This window comes from Ziziphus jujuba, chromosome 1 (assembly GCF_031755915.1).
Source record: "Ziziphus jujuba cultivar Dongzao chromosome 1, ASM3175591v1".
Classification (NCBI taxonomy): Eukaryota; Viridiplantae; Streptophyta; class Magnoliopsida; order Rosales; family Rhamnaceae; genus Ziziphus; species Ziziphus jujuba.
Window position 1 is genome coordinate 39,792,171 of NC_083379.1, and position 19,569 is coordinate 39,811,739.

The following is a 19,569-nucleotide window of genomic DNA, read 5'->3' on the forward strand; positions in this document are numbered from 1 at the left end:
TTTTTTGGGGCGGAAAATATCTTTATATACACTCGACAAGTCAGATACAACACGGCAAAGAAAAATAATCGTATGCTAATTTTTTCAAAAATAAATTACTTTAATTAATTAAAAAAAAATATTGTATTCGAACAGATCATCGATCGTGCGAGTGTGAACCAAATCCAAACCATGTGCCTTCGACGCATATTATACGTAGAGAGTAATGTAACAATTAATTGATATAAAGAGCTATAATTATGAATATATACTAGATTAATTAAGATGCTTATTTTGTTAATACATAAATTAACATGAAGCTGTATAGCTAGCGCGTCCAAGACTCCAGCTAAATTGGTAATATGATATATGCAATACTGTGTTTTCAGTTGAAATATATATTATGTTATAATATTGCATTAATATAGCTCAACGATTATTCAAGGATCTAGAAACTCCTATAACATTTCACCGATTCAATTTATAATATACCAGATTCCGCGTTTTATTGGTCAACTTTTGACAATCTAGTTCAACAATTAACATAGGTGTTAATTAATCTGATAAATGACATTATACCTGTACTAGTTGGGTAAAAGTGACTTTGCTAATTATTATAAATATATTTTTCTCATACAATTAATAAATGGTGGCAGATGGCACGATTCATCAGTGCCAACATTAAAATTTGATTATTATACATATAACTTGATTAGAGATTAATTATTTAATTATATATATAAGAGATTGTCTAATTAAGACCTAACGATGGTTTGTATCAAATTGGTGAGCATTCTTCTCAAAATAAATTAAGAAAGAAAGAAATAAAATGTTGGTGGATGTTTTTACGAAGTAATTAAAAAAAAGAAAAAAGAAAAAAAAAAGAAAGGAATTAATTGAAAATATATATGGGTTATAAGAGACAACTAAATGATGAAATTGGAAAATATATGTAGACGGAGAAAGCAACTTAAAGCCGCACACAATTAGAATGTCGCCCGTTGACGAAGCCCACATTCTCCAAATCAGGCTTCAAGACGGCTGCTATCGCCATCTATGCATCATGTTTCATGTACCACATGCATGATAGCATGTTATGTGGACCAAATTTTGACAGAGCATCTAAGAGTGTCTCCAATTATTTTGTATATTATAAAAATTGATTTTTGTCCCATAAAAAAAAAAAATCATTAAAAAGAAAAAAAAAAAAAACCGTTTTAATGGATCCGTTCATTATAAATTTTATCAAGTTAATGCAGTAAAGTTGACTAAGAAAAAAAAAAAGAAAAAAGTTGATGTAATCAAAAAAAGATAGAAGCTGCTAAGATAAATGTCTACTATTTGACAGGGAGGTGTTAGAGCATAATTAATGATTTTATGGAACTTAAAAATTATTCGGTTAATAGGTATTCAACCAAAAAATCGATTTCTAATGATTTAAAAAATTATGTTTTTTTTTTTTAAATTAAAGGGGAATTCCATCATTAATGGAATATGAATAGAGAAGGAATAAAAAATCTCCATCCTTATACTTCCCATCCCTAAGTCTATATATACTGAATTTGAATCTGCATATGGGATCTACATCTTTATCATATATGTGATCCATCTTTATTTCTTTATGATTAAGGAGCACAACAATATTCGCCCGAATTCTTATATACTATAGAATATTGATTTTCTCGATTGCAACTGCTACCGATCGAGTATATAAAGTAAGAAGATATGGTAATTTTGTTATTAACTATATATAGTGACATTTTTTTAATTTAGAATGGAAAATCATTTTCAATTATAAACTAATAATCAATTGTTTTTTCTTTCTACTAATATATAAGTCTTTAATTTAAGATAGACAACAATTCTTAGTAGATAAATGATCAATAATGCTATAATTATCTTGTTTACTAAGTTAATGAAGTGTCATTATTTTTTGGATTATATTTAGTTTCTGATTATTTCTTTTAAACCCACATGTAAAAGCTACTTTGTTATTAGACAATCATTCAAATTTGAATTCATGCATATCTAATATATTAAAAAATAAGTTATAACTTATTAATTTTTTAATTAATAAAATAATAATGCATCATCTAATTTGTCATCACTTGGCCAAAAAAAAAAAAAAAATTATAAACATAGTGATAAAACCACTAAAAATATACCCTTTTAATCAAAGTTTCAAATTTTGACATCGGTGAAAATCTATCTTCGTTAAGGTAAAAAAAAAAAAAAAACTTGTGTAACTGTGTGGCACTTCTGTTGATAAATTAAACCCAAAGTCATGAGTTTTTTGTTTACAAAGAATTTAGGACATATTAACTATTATTCACAAACAGGAAAAAAAAAAAATATATATATATATATATATACACATATATATTAACTGTTAATTGATAAATTGTGTAAAAGTCATATTTTTGTTCGAATTGGCTTTGTTTTATATATGGACCTATATGAAAGGAGATTCTAGATAACCACTGTGTGAACATATACAACGTATTCCGTGTCTAACTGTGAAACAAATTAAAATGGATTTTTTTTGTTCTTGATTTTTTTTTCTCTGGTAACTTAACAAATACTCCATTATTTATTTTTAAATATTTTTCTTTTTCCGATTTACACTGTTACTATTTGAGAGAAAATTTACGTATAATAATTAATTATATTGGATAGAAAGCGCGGATAGATTTATATATATTTTTCTCAATTTCAATGATCAATAATAATTAATTAATTGAGCACATTCCAGAAACCAAATAGTAAAATGTTGGTTATAAATTGAAGAGTTTTAATTCCTTTAGAAGCAGATGATCATGAAGATGCATGAGCTAGCTAGCCAGCTTCCTCATCATTTAAATAAGTCTAAAACATGTGATAATTCTGAGAATTCGTAATAAGTAAATTCCATATGTATCATAAATGTTGACTTTCTGCCTTGATAATATTTATTGACTTGCTAAGTCTTCTTACTTTAGTAATTTTGCAACAAGGTCAGCAAAAAAACATCTTGGCAAAGAGCTAGCAGAGTGCTTTGAACCCATAAAAAGTGGATCTCTAACTTCATAATTCCTCAAAACACAATAAATTAGCTTGATGAACAAACATCACGTGGTAAGATTACTTGCCATGTTAGAATTCATACATTCACCATTATATATATACAGAGTCCTCCAGTTCATGACTCTGCACATTTCTCGATCGTATTCTTGTTCTTCATCATCAATATTTCTATAGAATTAATATTCAATTGTATATACCAACAAAAGACACATTAGTCATGCAGCAAAAGGTAGTCATTGAGCTGAAGATAAAATGCAGCAAATGTCGATCCAAGGCTTTGAAGATAGTCGCTGTTCAAAACGGTAAGTACATATATATATATATATATGTGTGTGTGTGTGTGTGTGTGTGTGTGTATATATATCTTATTTTTATTATTTTTATTTCTCTCTTGAAGTACTTAAGTATTTCATATTTAATCTCCGAAATGGAAATATCAGTGAAAATGAAGAAGAAAATAAATTGGAAACTGTGATGATCAGTTAATTTGGTTCGTCTGGGGTGTTTGCAGGTATTACTAAGTTTGGTTTCGAGCCCGAAAACAGAAACCGAATGGTGATAATTGGAGATGGAATTATTGATGCAGCTGGGTTGGCCTTATCTTTGAGGAAGAAGCTTGGCTATGCTGACTTGGTCAGTGTAGAAGAAGTGGAGGAAGAAAGTTGACATGAAAAAACTTATGGCTCATTATGCACATGCCCTACTCCATGGGGCCTATATCTATATTTATTATCATATAATATAGTTCACAATAATGTGATTAAATTTCATAGCCTCTTTTTTTTTTTTTTTTTTAATGAAAAATTTCCCACCAACCCTCATTCCTCTTAATTATAAATGGTATTTAAGCAACAGGTAGTAATTATTGATTTTTTTTTTTGGATGTTTGATCTTTCAATGTATATTGCTTTAATTTCTTGGTTCCTCTTCTGCAAGAGTTAAGAGAATAAGATGTTCCATATTGTTTCAGGGTATTAGTATTCATTGAGCTGTTTAAAGCTAATATTTATGGTTAATTATAAATTAATACTTTCAATTTTTAATATCTTACAATTTACAATTTAAATTTTCAAAAGCAGTGAGTTAAAGTTGATTTTTAAATTTGACATAAATTAATCTAATTTTAAATTTTGATAAGCAAGTTTAACAGTTTCCATCTATTTAGATGTTTTATTTTCATTGATGAACACTCTATCACATACTCTACTTCAAGTCTGCAACAATACTGTTATTAATTTAACCAATTGAGAACCGAACTAATTTGCGAAATTAAGAACGTCCATGGCAACTTTTAAAAGTTGAAGATTTAAGTTCAATTGATTTAAATATATAAATGGTAGGGGAATTAATCTAAAAAATATTTAAATTTTATTTCCCACGCGGCAGCGTATATGAAGGTGCTCATCCCGTAGGTCTCTTAACTTTCAATGCAGATCATTACATGTCATTTCAGTTGTCAAACATTACTTTTTGCAAAGTGACTTGTGGCTCTTTGGGTGGAGCTCTGCGAACAACTTTGTCGTTTAGTTGCCAGTTTCGACATTTGAAAGACTTTTTTTTTTTTTTGGGTGGAACATTTGAAAGACCTCTTGCATAAATTAATGATACTCCATCTATAGTTTTACCTTCTTCCATATTGTTTAATAGCTAGGGACATTGAGCGACTTGCACGTTATCTAGATTGCTTTATTAACATCTGATCACCAATTAGGTGCAATAAAGAAGTTGTCATTTTGAATGAAGAATTGTGGGTCATATTATTGATCATTTGTTTCTTAATATGGTCTAAATTATCTTTACTGTGTAACCTTGGATTTTTCATATCAACCCACATTGCCTTTTATAAAGTCAGTATCTCTAAAGTATAAACCCAAGGTGGTCATGTTTATATACATATTTTATAAAAGCAGAAAACAGTGTATATATATATATATATATATTTTTGCAACTTTTTTGTGCATTGTGCTTTTTATTACGAGTCTTGGGATTATATACATTGAAGGAATGTTTTTCTGTTTTGGTCACCTTGAGATTGTAGCAAACATATCTATGTTTTTTTCTCCCTCTCCTGCTGCTTAAAGCTAAAAGGGTAGCTTCTCAGCATGCCCACTTTCACCAACTGGCTTTAATTTGAATAATTCATTATTTAAAAAAAAAAAAAAATCAAATGGAGTACTTGTGGCGTTGAGTAAATGTATCCAACAAGAACATCCATATATAGAGGGTATCCAATATCTATACCTTCCTTGCCTCCAAGCCATTAAAATCCAACAAACTTAATGACAAAACAGAAAGTTGAGAGCAAAGAGAAAAGAGGTAGAAAAATATAAGGGCTTCCCCACTCTCTATGGAGGGACATACAGAGAGGGGATTGAGGATTTTGTGCCTTTTGGTAGGTTCTCTTTCTCTACTCCCAATAACAACTTAAAAAGGTACAATCCAGTAAACAATAATTACCCTCCCAAAAATCTAAAATTTCCCATACCCTTGTCCTGTCTCCATATATTTTTCTCACCTATTTTTTTAATTTAATTATATATATATATATATATAATATATAACAGTCTACTAGTAGAACATGATGTGGGAAAGAGAGAATGTGTTGAAAGGTAAAAAGAAAAATAATGATAAGATCCCACCAAAGCCTGACCAAAAGAGGCAACATCTTCTCCAAAGCCATTTTAGCCAAACTCTCGTGGACAAACCGACAGAGCATAACCCCATTCATTTTTATTCCCTTTAAATAAAAGTTTTTCCAAAAGCTACGTTCCACTTCCCAGTTTGGACTCTCTCTCCAAACCTTTTTCCTTGCTACTCAGTCTTTGGGCCTCTCTCTCCTCACATATCCCACCAAACCCCCCCAAGCTCATTAGAATAAAGGGGGGTCACTAAACTTTGCCTTCTTGGACTTTGCATCCCAGCGGCTGATTCTCTTTCCTCTTAGTTTACATCATTCAACAGAATCTATTTAGTGCCGATTAATTTTGAATATATTAAGGATTTTTTTATATATATATAAAAAACAAATAAATAAATAATATCAATGTCCTATATATAGAATCTATATTCCAAAGCCTCCACCAAAAGTGTAACTTTCATTTTAGCTCCCCATTATGGCTACTAGAAGCTGTGATGGAAACACTAATGTGAGCCATTCCTCCATTGCTTTGCTTCAAGAGAGGTTTAGGCAATTGCAGAAAGCAAAAGAGATGAGAGAAGAGAAAGAGCTTTTGAGGCTATTGTCTGAATCTGGGACTAGGAGGACCAATATTCGAGCCGAAAGCTACGAGCAAACCGGGATGCTTTTCAACTCTGAAGCAGGACATATTAATAATCCACACAGGTCACAGACTCAACAACAAGGGTCTATGTTCCAGCAACAACCAAAGTTTGAGATGAAGCATGGTAATTTGAAGGGCAATGAGATTCCAATCTTTGGAAACATGTTTTCTACCAGTACTACCGCTACAAGTTCAGTCATGCAGTACTACAGAACAAATAACATAGATGATGATGATGATGATGATGATAATGGTTCAGAAGTTGACACTTCTCTTCGCCTGTGAAAAAGCAAGAAAGAAATTTCGAATTAATATGGTGGTTTTCATCGAAACTATATGATCCTTTTTTTGTTGTATTATACTTAATATCTAATATTATATCTATGTTGGGAGAAACATGAGCAATATATATATATATATATATAGTTGATATGTACTATATCATATATAAAAATCCTTGATGCTTATTAGATAGTACGTCATTTTCCCCTTTTGCAATGAATCCGGCCCTTGTATATTCTGTAACATATATATATATATATATATATCGTGTGTGTGTGTGTGTTTGCAAGTACTATTAACGGTAGTGGAATTTCTCTGCAAAAACTACTGGTTGGGTCCAAAGCCATAATATTTACTTGGTTTTATGACCTACATTTGTATCCCTACTCTTTATTCGTTCAAAATTAACACTTTGTGTGCTGGCTCTTGTGTTATCATTTAGTGAAGAGGCCAGAAAAAGGGTGAACAAAAGCAGGAAAGACAATATTCTAGAGATTTTACACTGTTACTCTGCATGTTAAAAAATAGTTATCCAGACAAGGCAAATACAAAGTCCCTGTTATCCCAAAAGTAATAATATACGCTTAGTTAGCTGTTGAAAATAATAATAATAATAATAATAATAATAAAATGAGTTCCATATGCAAATATAAGTGAAATCAAATGAAAATAGATTAGAATCCAATGACTCCAAAATTATAATCAAACTAAAAGCCTTTAGTAACATTTTTCATTAGATGCATTGTTATCACTGTCTCAGTATGTAAATGTAATTGTTTCTAGATAGCCAATTCTCTTGTTATTACACAGTTTATGTGATCCAAATAATGTTTTGTTTGGAATCCACAGTTGGGAGAGAAAACCAATGTCCTCGTCTGAATCCGTAAAATATAGAAAGGAGGACTTGTTTGGCTCAAGCTTTTTAGTCTAGAGAACAAGTCAAAGCCAAATGACTTATTTATAAAGAAAAATACCAAATTTTATTACATAAATAATAGCTTAATTTGAATTTTGAATATCAAATTGGGTCTAATCAATCGACCACAATACATATTCATTTCAAGGAAAAGATTATTCAGTAAACCATCCTTTGGACAGCAATGATATGTCCAAATTTGGATTTCAAAATTATACACCAGTAAACTCACTTTTGGAGTTTTCCCAAAACCCATTCCTCTATAATAAACAGGGTCTACGTTTTTCAGCTATGATCTTCATGTTTCCACTCAGGCTACCTTCCCAGGGACATTTCTGCCACTCCAGTATTTGATGTATGGTCCACAAATAGTCATGCACAGAACATTAAACATCTTTGAATTTACAAAATGGATACTTTGTATATCTCTCAAAAAATTTTACACTGTTCATTGCTGATTCTTATAGTTGTTAATAGTTCTCAATTTTTAACTCTTCATTGGACTCAAGAATAGGGAAACAAGAAATGTAATTTATGTCTACTAGGTCTACTTATTGTCTTCACCTTCACGTGCATGTTCATGAGGAAGGTCATCCTCTGGTTTCTTCTGGAAAGAATCCTCATCATCAGTACTATCTGAGTCTTCATCACCACTCCACTTCCTTTTCATGATTTTGGGAACCAAGCGAGTCACCTCTTTGGTCTCCAACTCCTCAATGTCTTTGTCTATCCGTTCAAATCGAACAGCACTAACCTTTCTGGCATTTCCTGCTAGTATCTGTGCCAAACACAATATGAGCAAAGACATTACTAACTGTTCAAGTTTTGGAGTACAATAAGCCCCTTTTTTTTTCCTACCTTTCTCTCTATTTTATTGCTAGGTAATACATGAATCAAAATTTCATCATAGTCATATTCTGATGACTGATTATCAAGACTGATAGTTTTTTTTCCTGCCAACAACACAGCAAATAAACAAATTGAATTGACATAGATTGATTTTATATAATATGCAACTCCATTTAGATTCACAAAGAAGATAGAAGAGATAAGCAGCATTGTCATGGTAAGAAGTTATAAAAAATACACTGCTTGAAGACCTCAAGTTTCTTCTGGAAGTGGAAAGATTATATTTACTTTAACATTTTTGTATCATTTACGTTTCACTCCTTTCTTAGGAAGTGGAGAATTTGGCATTGCCATGAGCTATGCTGAAAAAAGAAATATTTCAAAATTCTTAATCATTCATCATAAATTGCCATCCAAGTATCCTTTTCAGATGTTGTGTTTGACATTTTAGCATTTTAATTTAAGTTATGATTTTAGTGTCATACTCAAATTTAAACCAAATTTTCAAAATCCATATATATTATCATAGCATTTCAATTATTTAACTTTCGCCACATTATATCTCACTGACCAATCCAGGTTGATCGATAAATAACACCATATGATGTAAGCCAATGTCAGTGGTGGTGACACCTAGAGCAGCGCATCAAAATACAAGTGGAACTCACTATTTGTGATTCTTGACTACAAAAAGGATAAAAAAATGTATGGGGGTTGTCGGATTAGAAACATAAAATAACCATTTTCTACACTGTCAGAGAACTAATGAAGGTTAATGAAAACAAAAAGTTATGGACACAGATTTTAACATGAATTTATCCAGTATCTTCTATAATAAATTTTCCACGACCTACATGTAACAAAATATTCAAAAACGCACCTCAAGTTTAAATATCAGATGTTTTTCCTTTGGATCCTCTTTCTCATTCTCTTCATCATTTTCCTCTTCGTTATCCTTTTCAAGAACTACTTTGATGCTCTCACCTGTCCTGGGGATATATCCAAATGCCTCGCATATAAAACCTGATACTGTCTCATATTGATGACCCTGCGCCATATACATGAAAGTGAGGTATGGTAGTGTACATTTGAAATGGATGGGTACTACATTGATTATGCCTGGATGCATTTTTAGCTTTAACTACATTATATTGCCAAGGTCAGAAACGGAAAGAAATCAGAAGTAAAGAGGCACTTTTTATGATCTTCATGTATTGATTATAGTACATAGGAGAAAACACAAACAGCTTTAAAACCCATAACAGTATATACCTCTGGCATTTTGATACTTAGATCTTCAGAAAGCTGGTCAATAGATGTATTAGCATCTACATCAAATACACCCTCTGCTCTCATCACAATGTAGCCTGTCTTTTTCTGGATCTCTTCCTGTATCAGAAAGACAACATAAGCAGAAGGTCTAGAAATACTACCACATGTCAAATATGGGATGAAGCAGCCAGCAGAAGAACTGATATAATCAATATATTAACATTTCTATTTATTATTAATGCAATGATTGTGCAGTTTAAGGTAGGATATTCTATAAGAAAGAGAGAGGACATTATTTTCTTTGAGGATTAATTTTGGCTTTTACTATGTACTTTCTAACAACATTCTGAACCTTTTTTAGGTTTTAAGTTATGCATATCATTTTTGCATGGGCAGCTTCTCCTTGCTTCTTTAATCAACTCTTAAACTACTAACTTATCAACAAACATTGAAAATCCAAACATAGTGATGTTGAGCATTACTTTTGAATCATTTTCATCAAATATTTCCCCAACAATTTCCTCCACCACATCTTCCAGAGTCACTAACTGTTATAAAGAAGGGGGGAAAAAAAAAGAAAAAAAAAAAAAGAGAGTTAGTGATGTTACAGTGAAACATGAAGAAATAACAATGGCATTAGGTTTCTATATTTGCTGCAGAACTTGTGAGTGACCCAAATAAAAGAACTTACTCCTATGGTTCCACCATATTCGTTAAGAACCACGGCCATGTGAACCTTCCTGATACGGAACTCCCTCAGAAGATTCCACACTGACATTGAATCTACAACATAGATAACATTATGTTATTTGTTGAAAAACTTAGGCCACACTTACAATATTATGGCAAATCCAAAAGATGTGTGGGAAGATTTGGAGACATTATCTAATGTACACCATTCTAAACAGTAACAAATTGATAATAACAGTTATTCAAAATTAGGATTGAGATTGAGCATTAATTTGTTCAAAACTAATAGAATTGCTAAACTGCTATAGTAGTCAGTAACTGAGACTTTGACTATTTTACGATTTAGATTTACTTTTAATGTCCAATCAATCATTTTTATTCAGAAATAATGAGTATCCATACAAAAAGGGAAAATATGATAATTAAACAGTGTGGTAACTACTTGTTGGGCAGAACAGGAAGTTCAAAGGTCCAAACAGATAAGAGGGGCCTTTGGAAGTCTGATTGATCACTATTAGCCTTGGAACTCTCAAGGGCGCTGAATTACATCAGCTTAACATGTGTTAAATAATATAACTTACATATAATTTCAAACATCAAACTAGCTGCTATATGAAACAAAGTCAGACATTTTATAAAATGCTTGTTTGAAAGGCAGATTACTGGGATTCAATTGCAATAATATTATTTTGAAACATTATTTGTCACCATAAAAAAGGCAGAAAAATACTCAAATAAATACCAAAGCAAAATTACAGGAAACTGATTACCAGGCACAAAGTATGCAGGTTTGTGAGCCATATCTCCAACAGAAGTACTTTCTAGTAGTTCACCCTTCAAAATCAAACATATTATAATTCTGCACACTATGTGATTATTTCTTAAAATTAATAATCAAAGAATTTACATCTTATAGAAGGAAACTAGGAGTTGAAACTGTCCAACCTTCTGAACATAATCCAGCAGATCCATAGCATATGCAATGCCAACTATATTATCAACACGCTGCTCAAAAGCAGGCACCCTAGAAAATGTTCACAATGTCATCATCAGAATGCATCGAATAATTATTCCCTGTAAAGGTGATCCATTAAACTTTTGGCGTACCTTGAATATTGATGAGTAACCCACAAGTTGTGAAAATCTACTAGTGTTGCACTGGCATCGATGGCAACAACATCAACAAGAGGTGTCATCACCTCTCTAACATATGTATCTTTTATTTCCAACACATTTTCTATCATATCCTGCAAAGGAATTCTTTTGATTAAGAGTTTCTTAAGAAGGAAAAATAGGTGAAAGAACACGAGCAACTTAACAAAAAATAGAAGTAATTTATAGGGCTAGTAAGGTAAAATTTGTTTCACTTAGCAAGAGGTGCATCAATTACATTGTAGAGGGCAAAAGCATGCAGGCTTTCACCTTTGGCGTTTGGAAAAGCCTGGAATGTTTAAATCCTTACATGTACAACAAAATATAAACAAGAAAACTTCCAAAAATAAACCCATTTCATTACCTGTTCTTCCTCCTCTATTGCCCCACTTAACTCTGCCCCTCGCAACATCAATTTCAACTCCTCTTCTGTAACATATGGTTCACTGATCAAAGTAAAACAGAAAATTATAAACCTATACAGTTTTCTGAATGAGCAATATCAAAGTAAACTCCACCAATAGCGATTTCAATAAGCATCAATCAGCAAGGAAAATAAAATTTTGACACATACTAATTGCGATATCAATAAGCATCCTCACCCACTTACATAATTGATTCTGTTTGAATTGTGATGTGAAACACCAATAACAAATACATGACAAGACAATCAATAATTTTAAGAATTAAGTGTTATATCTAGCAGCACCAGCATAGCAAAACAAACAATACCAAGCTCCATTACATGGAAAGAATCCTTTAATTAAAAAACACAATTTAAAAAGAAAGAAGCAGGCCCAATTAGATACAAATTTGAATGGAAACTGGCAGCATCAAACAGAGTTATGAAAAGGTGCACCTTCTTCCTTTCAACCCAAGCATTTTTAGCATTCCCATCGATAGATATGTGACAATTCTTCCCACAGGATATAATACCAACGAAAGCCATGCCACTGGCCTGACCTAGAAGCATCACAAAAAATCTTGTCAAATTCAGCAAAAGTGGCAGAAGAATCATCAGCTAAGAACAATGAAACCTAGAAAAAACCAAAATATAGGAATTATTAATGTTGCCTATGGAATTTAGTTAAAAAGGAAAGGCTTAACTTACCACAAACCTAGCAACTTCTTGGGCATTATGAACAGCAATACTCTTTGGAGTGATTTCAGTGAGAAGCAGCACAGCAACCTAGCATTATTATGGGAAAAAGAGTATTTGACTTCAGTTCCAGTATAACAACATTTCCTCGTAGCCTTCCATGGGAACAAAATGAAGCGTATAGGATTGAACAGCTAGTCAGAAGCATTCTAGCACTTTGGCTTTAATAGTAACAAGTTTCCAACAAAACAAAACTGAGAGGAAACAAAGTAAGGTTCCTTTTTTCCGACTAACAACATAAACAGAATTTATATAGGAAGAAACAATATTTTTGTTGTGCTTTTCCACAATCTTAAGGCACTAACAGCTTCTGCCGAAGTTTATGTCTGCAAGCATTTGCTCAAGAGCAAACTTTCAACTTCCAAATTTATGTTTCACAACTAATCAAGAAGGAATATTGAGGCTTACTGTCATTACTCCAGTTGCTGCACTAACACCAGCTTCACCAAATATTGCTGTTGCTGCTTCTGTTACTAAAGCAGTTGCTCCAATATTGACAACGCTGAGTGTATAAGTGAAAGATGAGAAATAAATACCAAATTGAGGAGCAACAACAACAAAGGAAAAAAAAAAAAAAAAAAAAAAGGAGAAATACATAAGCCGAGAATATGAAACGGGAATACGTTGTGCCAATAAGTATGGTTGTTAAGAACCGAGTAACATCACTCCGAAGCATTCTGAAGACGCCATTTTCAGACTCTTTCTCAGCTAATTCACGCACCTGATCCAGACTAACATCAGTCAGGGTGTTCTCATTCAGGCTTCTAATGGACTATATGATTTACTAAACAATGAAGAGAAAGAATTACATAAACACAAATAACAACCCGGAGATATCTTACAGGGAGAAGAATAATACCACATTTTATGAGTTCTTTTACTATATTTGACAGTCTATTTTATGACAGAGTTATTATCGTAGAGAAGAAAAACTAAAGGTGCAACTATTTGACAATCTTCTGTTCAAAAAAACAAAAAAATAAAAATAAAGAATAGCTACTTAACAATCTTTAATGTAACTGAGCCTAAAGGAAACTGTAACTTTTAAACAAACAAATGCCGGCAGAATTATTTTCACTATTTAAACAAATATTGGATTTATTTTATTAGTTGGATAGAAAGAGTGGGTAATATAAATTTTACATGAAAACAAACATGAGAAAAAGTATTATATACCTTCCAAGGCCACAGAGTGGTAATTGAAGTCTCTGCCATTGAGAAAAAAGCCGAGAGACCAAAAAGGGCTGCCAAAATTAAACCTTGATCTTTGAAAACTAGAAGGACCTGTAATGTCTTGGGCCATGCATTCCTCAGTAACAATATGCTCTGCCCAATAACACCATACCCAGCATTGACAACACGCTCCACTGCAAAAGCTCTTTTACAGCCATACATCAAAACCCCACAAACCATTGCCGCCAAAACTATTCCATGCTTCACCAAAGCCCTAACAAGCTCAAAATTCAAAGCCAAGTGACCATTTTTACCACCCAAATTCTCACTATGTTTATCTACAGATCTCAAACTAGCTCTACCCACAAACAAGTTATTCCTTTGATATGTAGAACCCAGAAAGCTCCCAAAACCACAAGAACGAACGCAAGTCAACGCCAACCGAGATGGGTATCTATTGCTGTCCTGCAAACTCTTCATGGGCAATTTCATATGCCTATTGTGATGCAAGAAACTCAATGATTTGGAGCCATGGACAAACCTCGAAGGACTGAGAATCGTAGAATCAAGCGCCATGTCCATAAATTTAAAACTCGAAAAGAATGCCTAGCACCACCCAGAACCGAAAATTCCTAATAGCGATGAATTTGACGCTGATAATATATGTGGGGCAACAACAACAACAAAAAAAAATAAAAAATAAAAAAATAACTCAACCAATTGGGTATTTACAAAGGCCAGTTTATAAATATATATATATATATATATTACTTTTTTTATTTTTTTTATTTTTTTTGGGACTTGGGTTGGGTCAAATTTGGGAGGTTGAGGTGGGGATGAGAAAGGAGGCAAGGGCTTTTACAGTGGATGAGAGAAAGAGAGGGAATGGAAAAGGAAGTTCATTTCGTAGTTGAAGGAAAGGATTAGAGGGAATTGAAAGGTAGAGGCTTTAAAAGATATTAGGTTTGTTTGAGCAACAAACATGTTGCAGAAGATGAAGAACGCCTCCAACTGAAGAAAAAGAAGATGAAGCTGAGGAACAGAGTTTTGTTTGGTGAAAGCCAAGTTTGGCAGAAGCAAGTTGCAGCCATGCGAAATTACCAACATTGCCCCTCTCATGTTCCCTTCAAATACTTTTCCATTCCCCAATTTTCCATTTTTAATTTCTGACTGTTTTCCTTTTGCTTTTATTATTTTTTTTGTTTTAAAAAAAAAAAAAATCTCACTCCATATTTTTTATTTTATAAAAGACAATGCAAATTTTTTCCTTTTTTTTCCTTTTTTCTAAATGGATAAAAATATATACCAGTAAAAAATTATAGCTCATGAGTTTTTTATTTTTTGTTATTTTCAATAATAATATTAAATGTATCAAAATATTTATAAAATTAATTCATTAAATGATATATATATATATATATATATATATATTAAGGTATTATTAATTAATATATTTATATATTTTAAATATAAACAGATAAATATTTGAATAAAAAAGTGAATTAAAAAAATAAATTAATAAAATATTATCTCATTATTTTTGTTTTTTTTTTTGGGTGAATACCTTATTATTTTTGTTAGATCAATGAATTTGATCCTCTTTAATATTATTGTATTTTCAATTCACTCATCTCTCACTCAATTATTAACATATGTCTTTTGATTAACTAAATATTAAAACGAATTCATTATTATTTTATGTAAAGCATAATTTTTATATTCAAATAAATAATAGAATTGATTTTTTATTTTCACTTTTAAATTTTGATCAAATAAAAAAATTTAATAAAGTGTCAATTTTTTGTTTGTTTCCAACCTTGAGGTTTGATTGAAACTTAAATAAATCAGATCTCAATTTTATTATAATTTCTTCATTTTGGGTTTTTTAGGTAGACTATCTAGCTTCTTTTTTTTTTCTTTTTCTTTTTCTTTTTCTTTTTTTAATCTATGAAGGGTATTTTCTTTTCTAAATTTGTCTAGAATATTAGAGGCCTTGCAGATTTTCATATTGTTTTTTTTTTTTTTAATGAAAAAAAATTATAGCTTGAAAGTTCTAACCGTTTAATGCTAGTTAGAAAAATAAAGCTAAATCAAAATATGCGAGCTCAAGTTGCCAAATGGCATGCCATTATTGCATTTAACATTGCTCGCCTTTTGATATCTATAGTAAAGGAAGCCAAATTTTAAAAATGCCAAATTTGATGTAAAATTTATAATTGCTACTTTTTAATATTAAGTCCCAAAATTATTATAATTTTGCCTTTGGTTAATAAAAATAAATACTTATTACTATTTAACAATATTTATTATTTAGCAATTAATGTTGTTTTTCAATATTAAGCATTGGAGGACTAATGTTAAAAAAATTTAATATTAAGACATTTATTATTTAAGAGCTTATGTTAATATTAAATTTTAAATATAACAATGTGAAAATGACATTTATCATTGAAAACACTCATCATATTATTGCAAATTGGTGATGTAATAGAATAAATGATTTTTTTATATATTTATTTTCTAATACTAAGAGGTTCTTCTTTTTCTATCTTTTTTAACCCAATTTTAGGTATGTAATTATTTTTATTTAATTTTTCTTAAATTTACTCTTTTTTTTTTTTTTTTTTCTGTACTAAAAAGTTTAGTACATCCCAAAACCAAGAAGATCTAAGCGTCAACTCTCCGTAAGGTTTCAAAACTTAGGGGAATCAACTTATGTAGCAAAACTATCAAAGAATCAAAACAAGCATAAAATCAAACGGATCAACAGCTTAACAAAGAGACATTGAACGAAAGGGGACATGCATTAATATTGTTGCACAACAAATTGAAGCCAAATAAAAAGCTTATCTGACAGTACTACTTCCCCAAAAAAAAAAAAAAAAAAAAAAAAAGGGCAAGAAACAGTACTAAATACATGGCATTAATTACCCTTGGAATCTTCTCAGAACTCTGTTCCATCGTTCTCCTCCAACCCTTCTCCGAATCATGACAACTAGCATTTCCTTTGAAAGCAATACATATCCCATTGATATTCCAAATACCAGTCCGCATGCATACCCCATCGCTGCAACCTTCCAAAAATCAAACTCATTTTTTTGCTCCAAGTTTTTGGCTTGTGAAGGTTGTGGCGCCTCACTGCTGTTGCATATTTTAGACGATGGAAATCCACATAAGCCTGAGTTCTCCCTGTATGAACTATTCTCGAATGTTTCAAACTGATTGCCACGAGGAATTGGTCCAACAAGTCTATTTTCCGACAGGTTGAACACTGCAAGAAATGTTATTTCTGTCAACTGCTGAGGAATCCCACTAACAAGCTCATTCCAGGTGAGATCTAACCATTCAAGATTGCTCAAATTTGCCAATGATGGTGGAATGGAACCAGTCAATTTGTTGTGAGACAAATTGAGCCCTTTAAGCGATTTTAGCTTCCCAATCAACTCTGGAATCTCTCCCTCGAAATTATTCTTCGATAAATCGATAGTTGTGAGAATGGTTTGAATTTTCACTAGCTCAATGGAGAAGCCTTTTATTGTCACAACCACAGAATCTTGGTAGTAGTCATCTCCCATGTACTTCATTTTTTCTCTCTGTGCATCCATCATGGCCATAAAACTCTGAAAATAATTCGATGGCAAATTACCACTAAATTGATTGTCAGAGAGGTCCATGATTCGCAGCCTCCGAAATGGAAGTTTACTTTTGAGACTACCCGATATGGAGCCATGGAATCTGTTAGATCTCAAGATAAGAACTTGCAGCATCGGAAGAGATCCCAACCAGTAGGGAAAGGTTCCATTTATTTTGTTATTTCCAATGTCTAAAACTTCCAACTTTTTGCAATTGAGCAAAGATTGTGACAACGATCCTTCAAGTTGATTCCCATTGAGATTCAGGTTCCTCAAGGAGTTTCCCCTTTCAAATGACAAAGGGATCATGCCATGCAGCTTATTCATCCCCAAGTTCAACACCGATAAACTGTCGCTGAAATTTCCAAGGCATGGAGGAATCTTCCCACTCATACTATTATTAGATAAATCTAAAATTTCAATGGAATTAAGATTGCAAACAAAAGATGGTATCTCACCACTCAGTTGATTATTTGAGACTAAAAATATACGTGTGGATGGCGGTGGAATTGGTAGACTTCCTTGAAGCAAATTGGAGCGAAGATCAAGATAAAACAACGACTTCCATGGAAGCTGTTGTATTCCTGTCAAAAAGTTGTGAGAAAGACTCAAATAACGCAATGAGTCTCTGCTCACATTCCACAGCCAATTCGGAATGTTTCCCTCAATTTGATTGAAAGAGAGTTCTAAAGTGTATAGATATTTTGATGCTCTTATGAAGTACGGGAATTCTTTTATGTTGCAGGAAGATAATGACAAGCACCAGATAGAAGGCAGAGTATGGTTAAGAAAGATTTTGGAACGACTCAGTGACAGACTATTGAATGAAAGATTAAGATATTGGATGTTCGTCAACTTTGAAAACTCATACAACTCTACAACACCACTCAAGTTATTCGAGGAAAGATCTAGCCATCCAAGATTCACTAGTTGAAATAATGATCTTGGAATGGGTCCTTGTAGTTTGTTATTACTTAAATCAAGAAATTCTAAATTCAATGGAAGAGGTTCTACTATTGGTTGACTTTTTGACAAGTTATAACTGTACATTTGAGGAAGCTGGCCGCTAAAATTGTTGCCTGAAAGATCTAATTTAATGAGTTTGTTTAGGTTCAAAGATGACCAAGGAATTTGGCCACCTAAATTGTGAAATGACAGGTATAATGAAGTGATTTGTGTGAGGTTACTAAGTAATGTGGGATTCCATCCTAGGATTTTACAGCTACCCAGATACAAAGTATTCAAAGACTTCATACTTTTCGTGAGATGAGGAAAGTCAATTGAGAAGTTAGTAGAAGAAAGACCCAAGTACTCGAGTGAACTGCTCCAGTTTGATTTAGGCAAGAAACCGGTAAGGTTTTCGTTGTCAGATAAATCAAGAGATTTGAGTTTTGTTAGATAAAAAAACTTATCTTTTATATTTCCTTTCAATTGACAAAACCTGAGGCTAAGAGATGTCGAAGAAGACAAATTAGTCAAGGAAAGAGGATTATGAACAGAAGACATGTCAACTCCATCCAGAGATAATTCTTTGAGGTTGGTTAGGTTAGTGACAATTCTTTTCATGGTAGATGTCTCTAGCCTTAATGCATCAAAAGAATAAGAAGAAAGAATAAGTGAGTCCAATTTAGAAAGGTAGGAGATATCTGGTGGTATATGCCCTGAAAAATTAGAATAAATAATTTCAAGGTTCGCCAAATGCACAAGCTTACCGAGATCAGATGGAATTGCAGAGCCTCTGAAATCATTATATGAGAAATTCAAACTTTGGAGATGACCGAGGAGGAAGAGGCTACTGTTGGAATGAATTCTTCCAACGAGTCTACCACAACTTAGATTGAGGCCAATCACATGACCTGTCATCTTGTCGCACGTGACCCCGCTCCATTTGCAACAATTGGTGCCATTCTCCCAAGAGTCTGTCTTAGGGGGAGGACAACCATAATAAAACGAATAATCAGAGCTGTTATCAATAGAAAAGGAGTGCTTAAATTGAAGCAAAGCAGAGCTCTCATCAGAATGGCACAATGGATAAGAAACAGAAGGAGATGATAAAGTGTTAGATGAAGAAAGAAAGAGGAAGAGAAGAAGACACAGAAAATATGAAACACAACCCGTCAT

General features: G+C 32.2%; 3 protein-coding genes across 4 annotated transcripts; 1 reads left to right on the forward strand and 2 right to left on the reverse strand.

Moving 5' to 3' along the window:
- The first annotated feature begins 3,184 nt into the window (after window positions 1-3,184).
- On the forward strand, window positions 3,185-3,731 carry LOC125420857 (heavy metal-associated isoprenylated plant protein 47). Its single transcript, XM_048468112.2, has 2 exons — window positions 3,185-3,344; window positions 3,554-3,731. The coding sequence occupies exons 1-2, from the start codon at window positions 3,260-3,262 to the stop codon at window positions 3,706-3,708; spliced, it is 240 nt and encodes a 79-aa protein (XP_048324069.1). The 5' UTR covers window positions 3,185-3,259; the 3' UTR covers window positions 3,709-3,731.
- A 4,191-nt stretch (window positions 3,732-7,922) lies between these two features.
- LOC107435513 (putative DUF21 domain-containing protein At3g13070, chloroplastic) lies at window positions 7,923-14,938 on the reverse strand. 2 transcript variants are annotated; one of them, XM_060819214.1, is made up of 15 exons: window positions 13,820-14,938; window positions 13,267-13,364; window positions 13,052-13,145; window positions 12,596-12,673; window positions 12,344-12,447; window positions 11,849-11,930; window positions 11,440-11,579; window positions 11,278-11,356; window positions 11,103-11,166; window positions 10,334-10,425; window positions 10,125-10,190; window positions 9,643-9,759; window positions 9,251-9,418; window positions 8,380-8,474; window positions 8,161-8,299 (listed from the first exon to the last, which is right to left on the reverse strand). In XM_060819214.1, the coding sequence occupies exons 1-14, from the start codon at window positions 14,396-14,398 to the stop codon at window positions 8,415-8,417; spliced, it is 1,821 nt and encodes a 606-aa protein (XP_060675197.1). In that variant the 5' UTR covers window positions 14,399-14,938; the 3' UTR covers window positions 8,161-8,299; window positions 8,380-8,414. The 2 variants fall into 2 exon arrangements, with proteins under 2 accessions (XP_015902636.3, XP_060675197.1); XM_016047150.4 differs by lacking the exon at window positions 8,380-8,474 and having other exon boundaries at window positions 7,923-8,299; window positions 13,820-14,932.
- Window positions 14,939-16,743: 1,805 nt separating this feature from the next.
- On the reverse strand, window positions 16,744-19,569 carry LOC112490689 (receptor-like protein 6). The gene has a single exon (XM_048471528.2). It carries the CDS (start codon window positions 19,567-19,569, stop codon window positions 16,744-16,746), a length of 2,826 nt encoding a protein of 941 aa, XP_048327485.2.

Bases quoted from the DNA above. Each gene is read 5' to 3' on its own strand.
- LOC125420857 (XM_048468112.2), top strand. From the start codon at position 3,260: ATGCAGCAAAAGGTAGTCATTGAGCTGAAGATAAAATGCAGCAAATGT. The intron at 3,345-3,553 runs GTAAGTACATAT...GGGTGTTTGCAG, and splicing joins GATAGTCGCTGTTCAAAACG to GTATTACTAAGTTTGGTTTC.
- LOC107435513 (XM_016047150.4), bottom strand. From the start codon at position 14,398: ATGGACATGGCGCTTGATTCTACGATTCTCAGTCCTTCGAGGTTTGTC. The intron at 13,146-13,266 runs GTATTCCCGTTT...TTATACACTCAG, and splicing joins ACCATACTTATTGGCACAAC to CGTTGTCAATATTGGAGCAA. The intron at 9,760-10,124 runs GTAATGCTCAAC...TTTCTGATACAG, and splicing joins TTGATGAAAATGATTCAAAA to GAAGAGATCCAGAAAAAGAC.
- LOC112490689 (XM_048471528.2), bottom strand. From the start codon at position 19,569: ATGACGGGTTGTGTTTCATATTTTCTGTGTCTTCTTCTCTTCCTCTTT.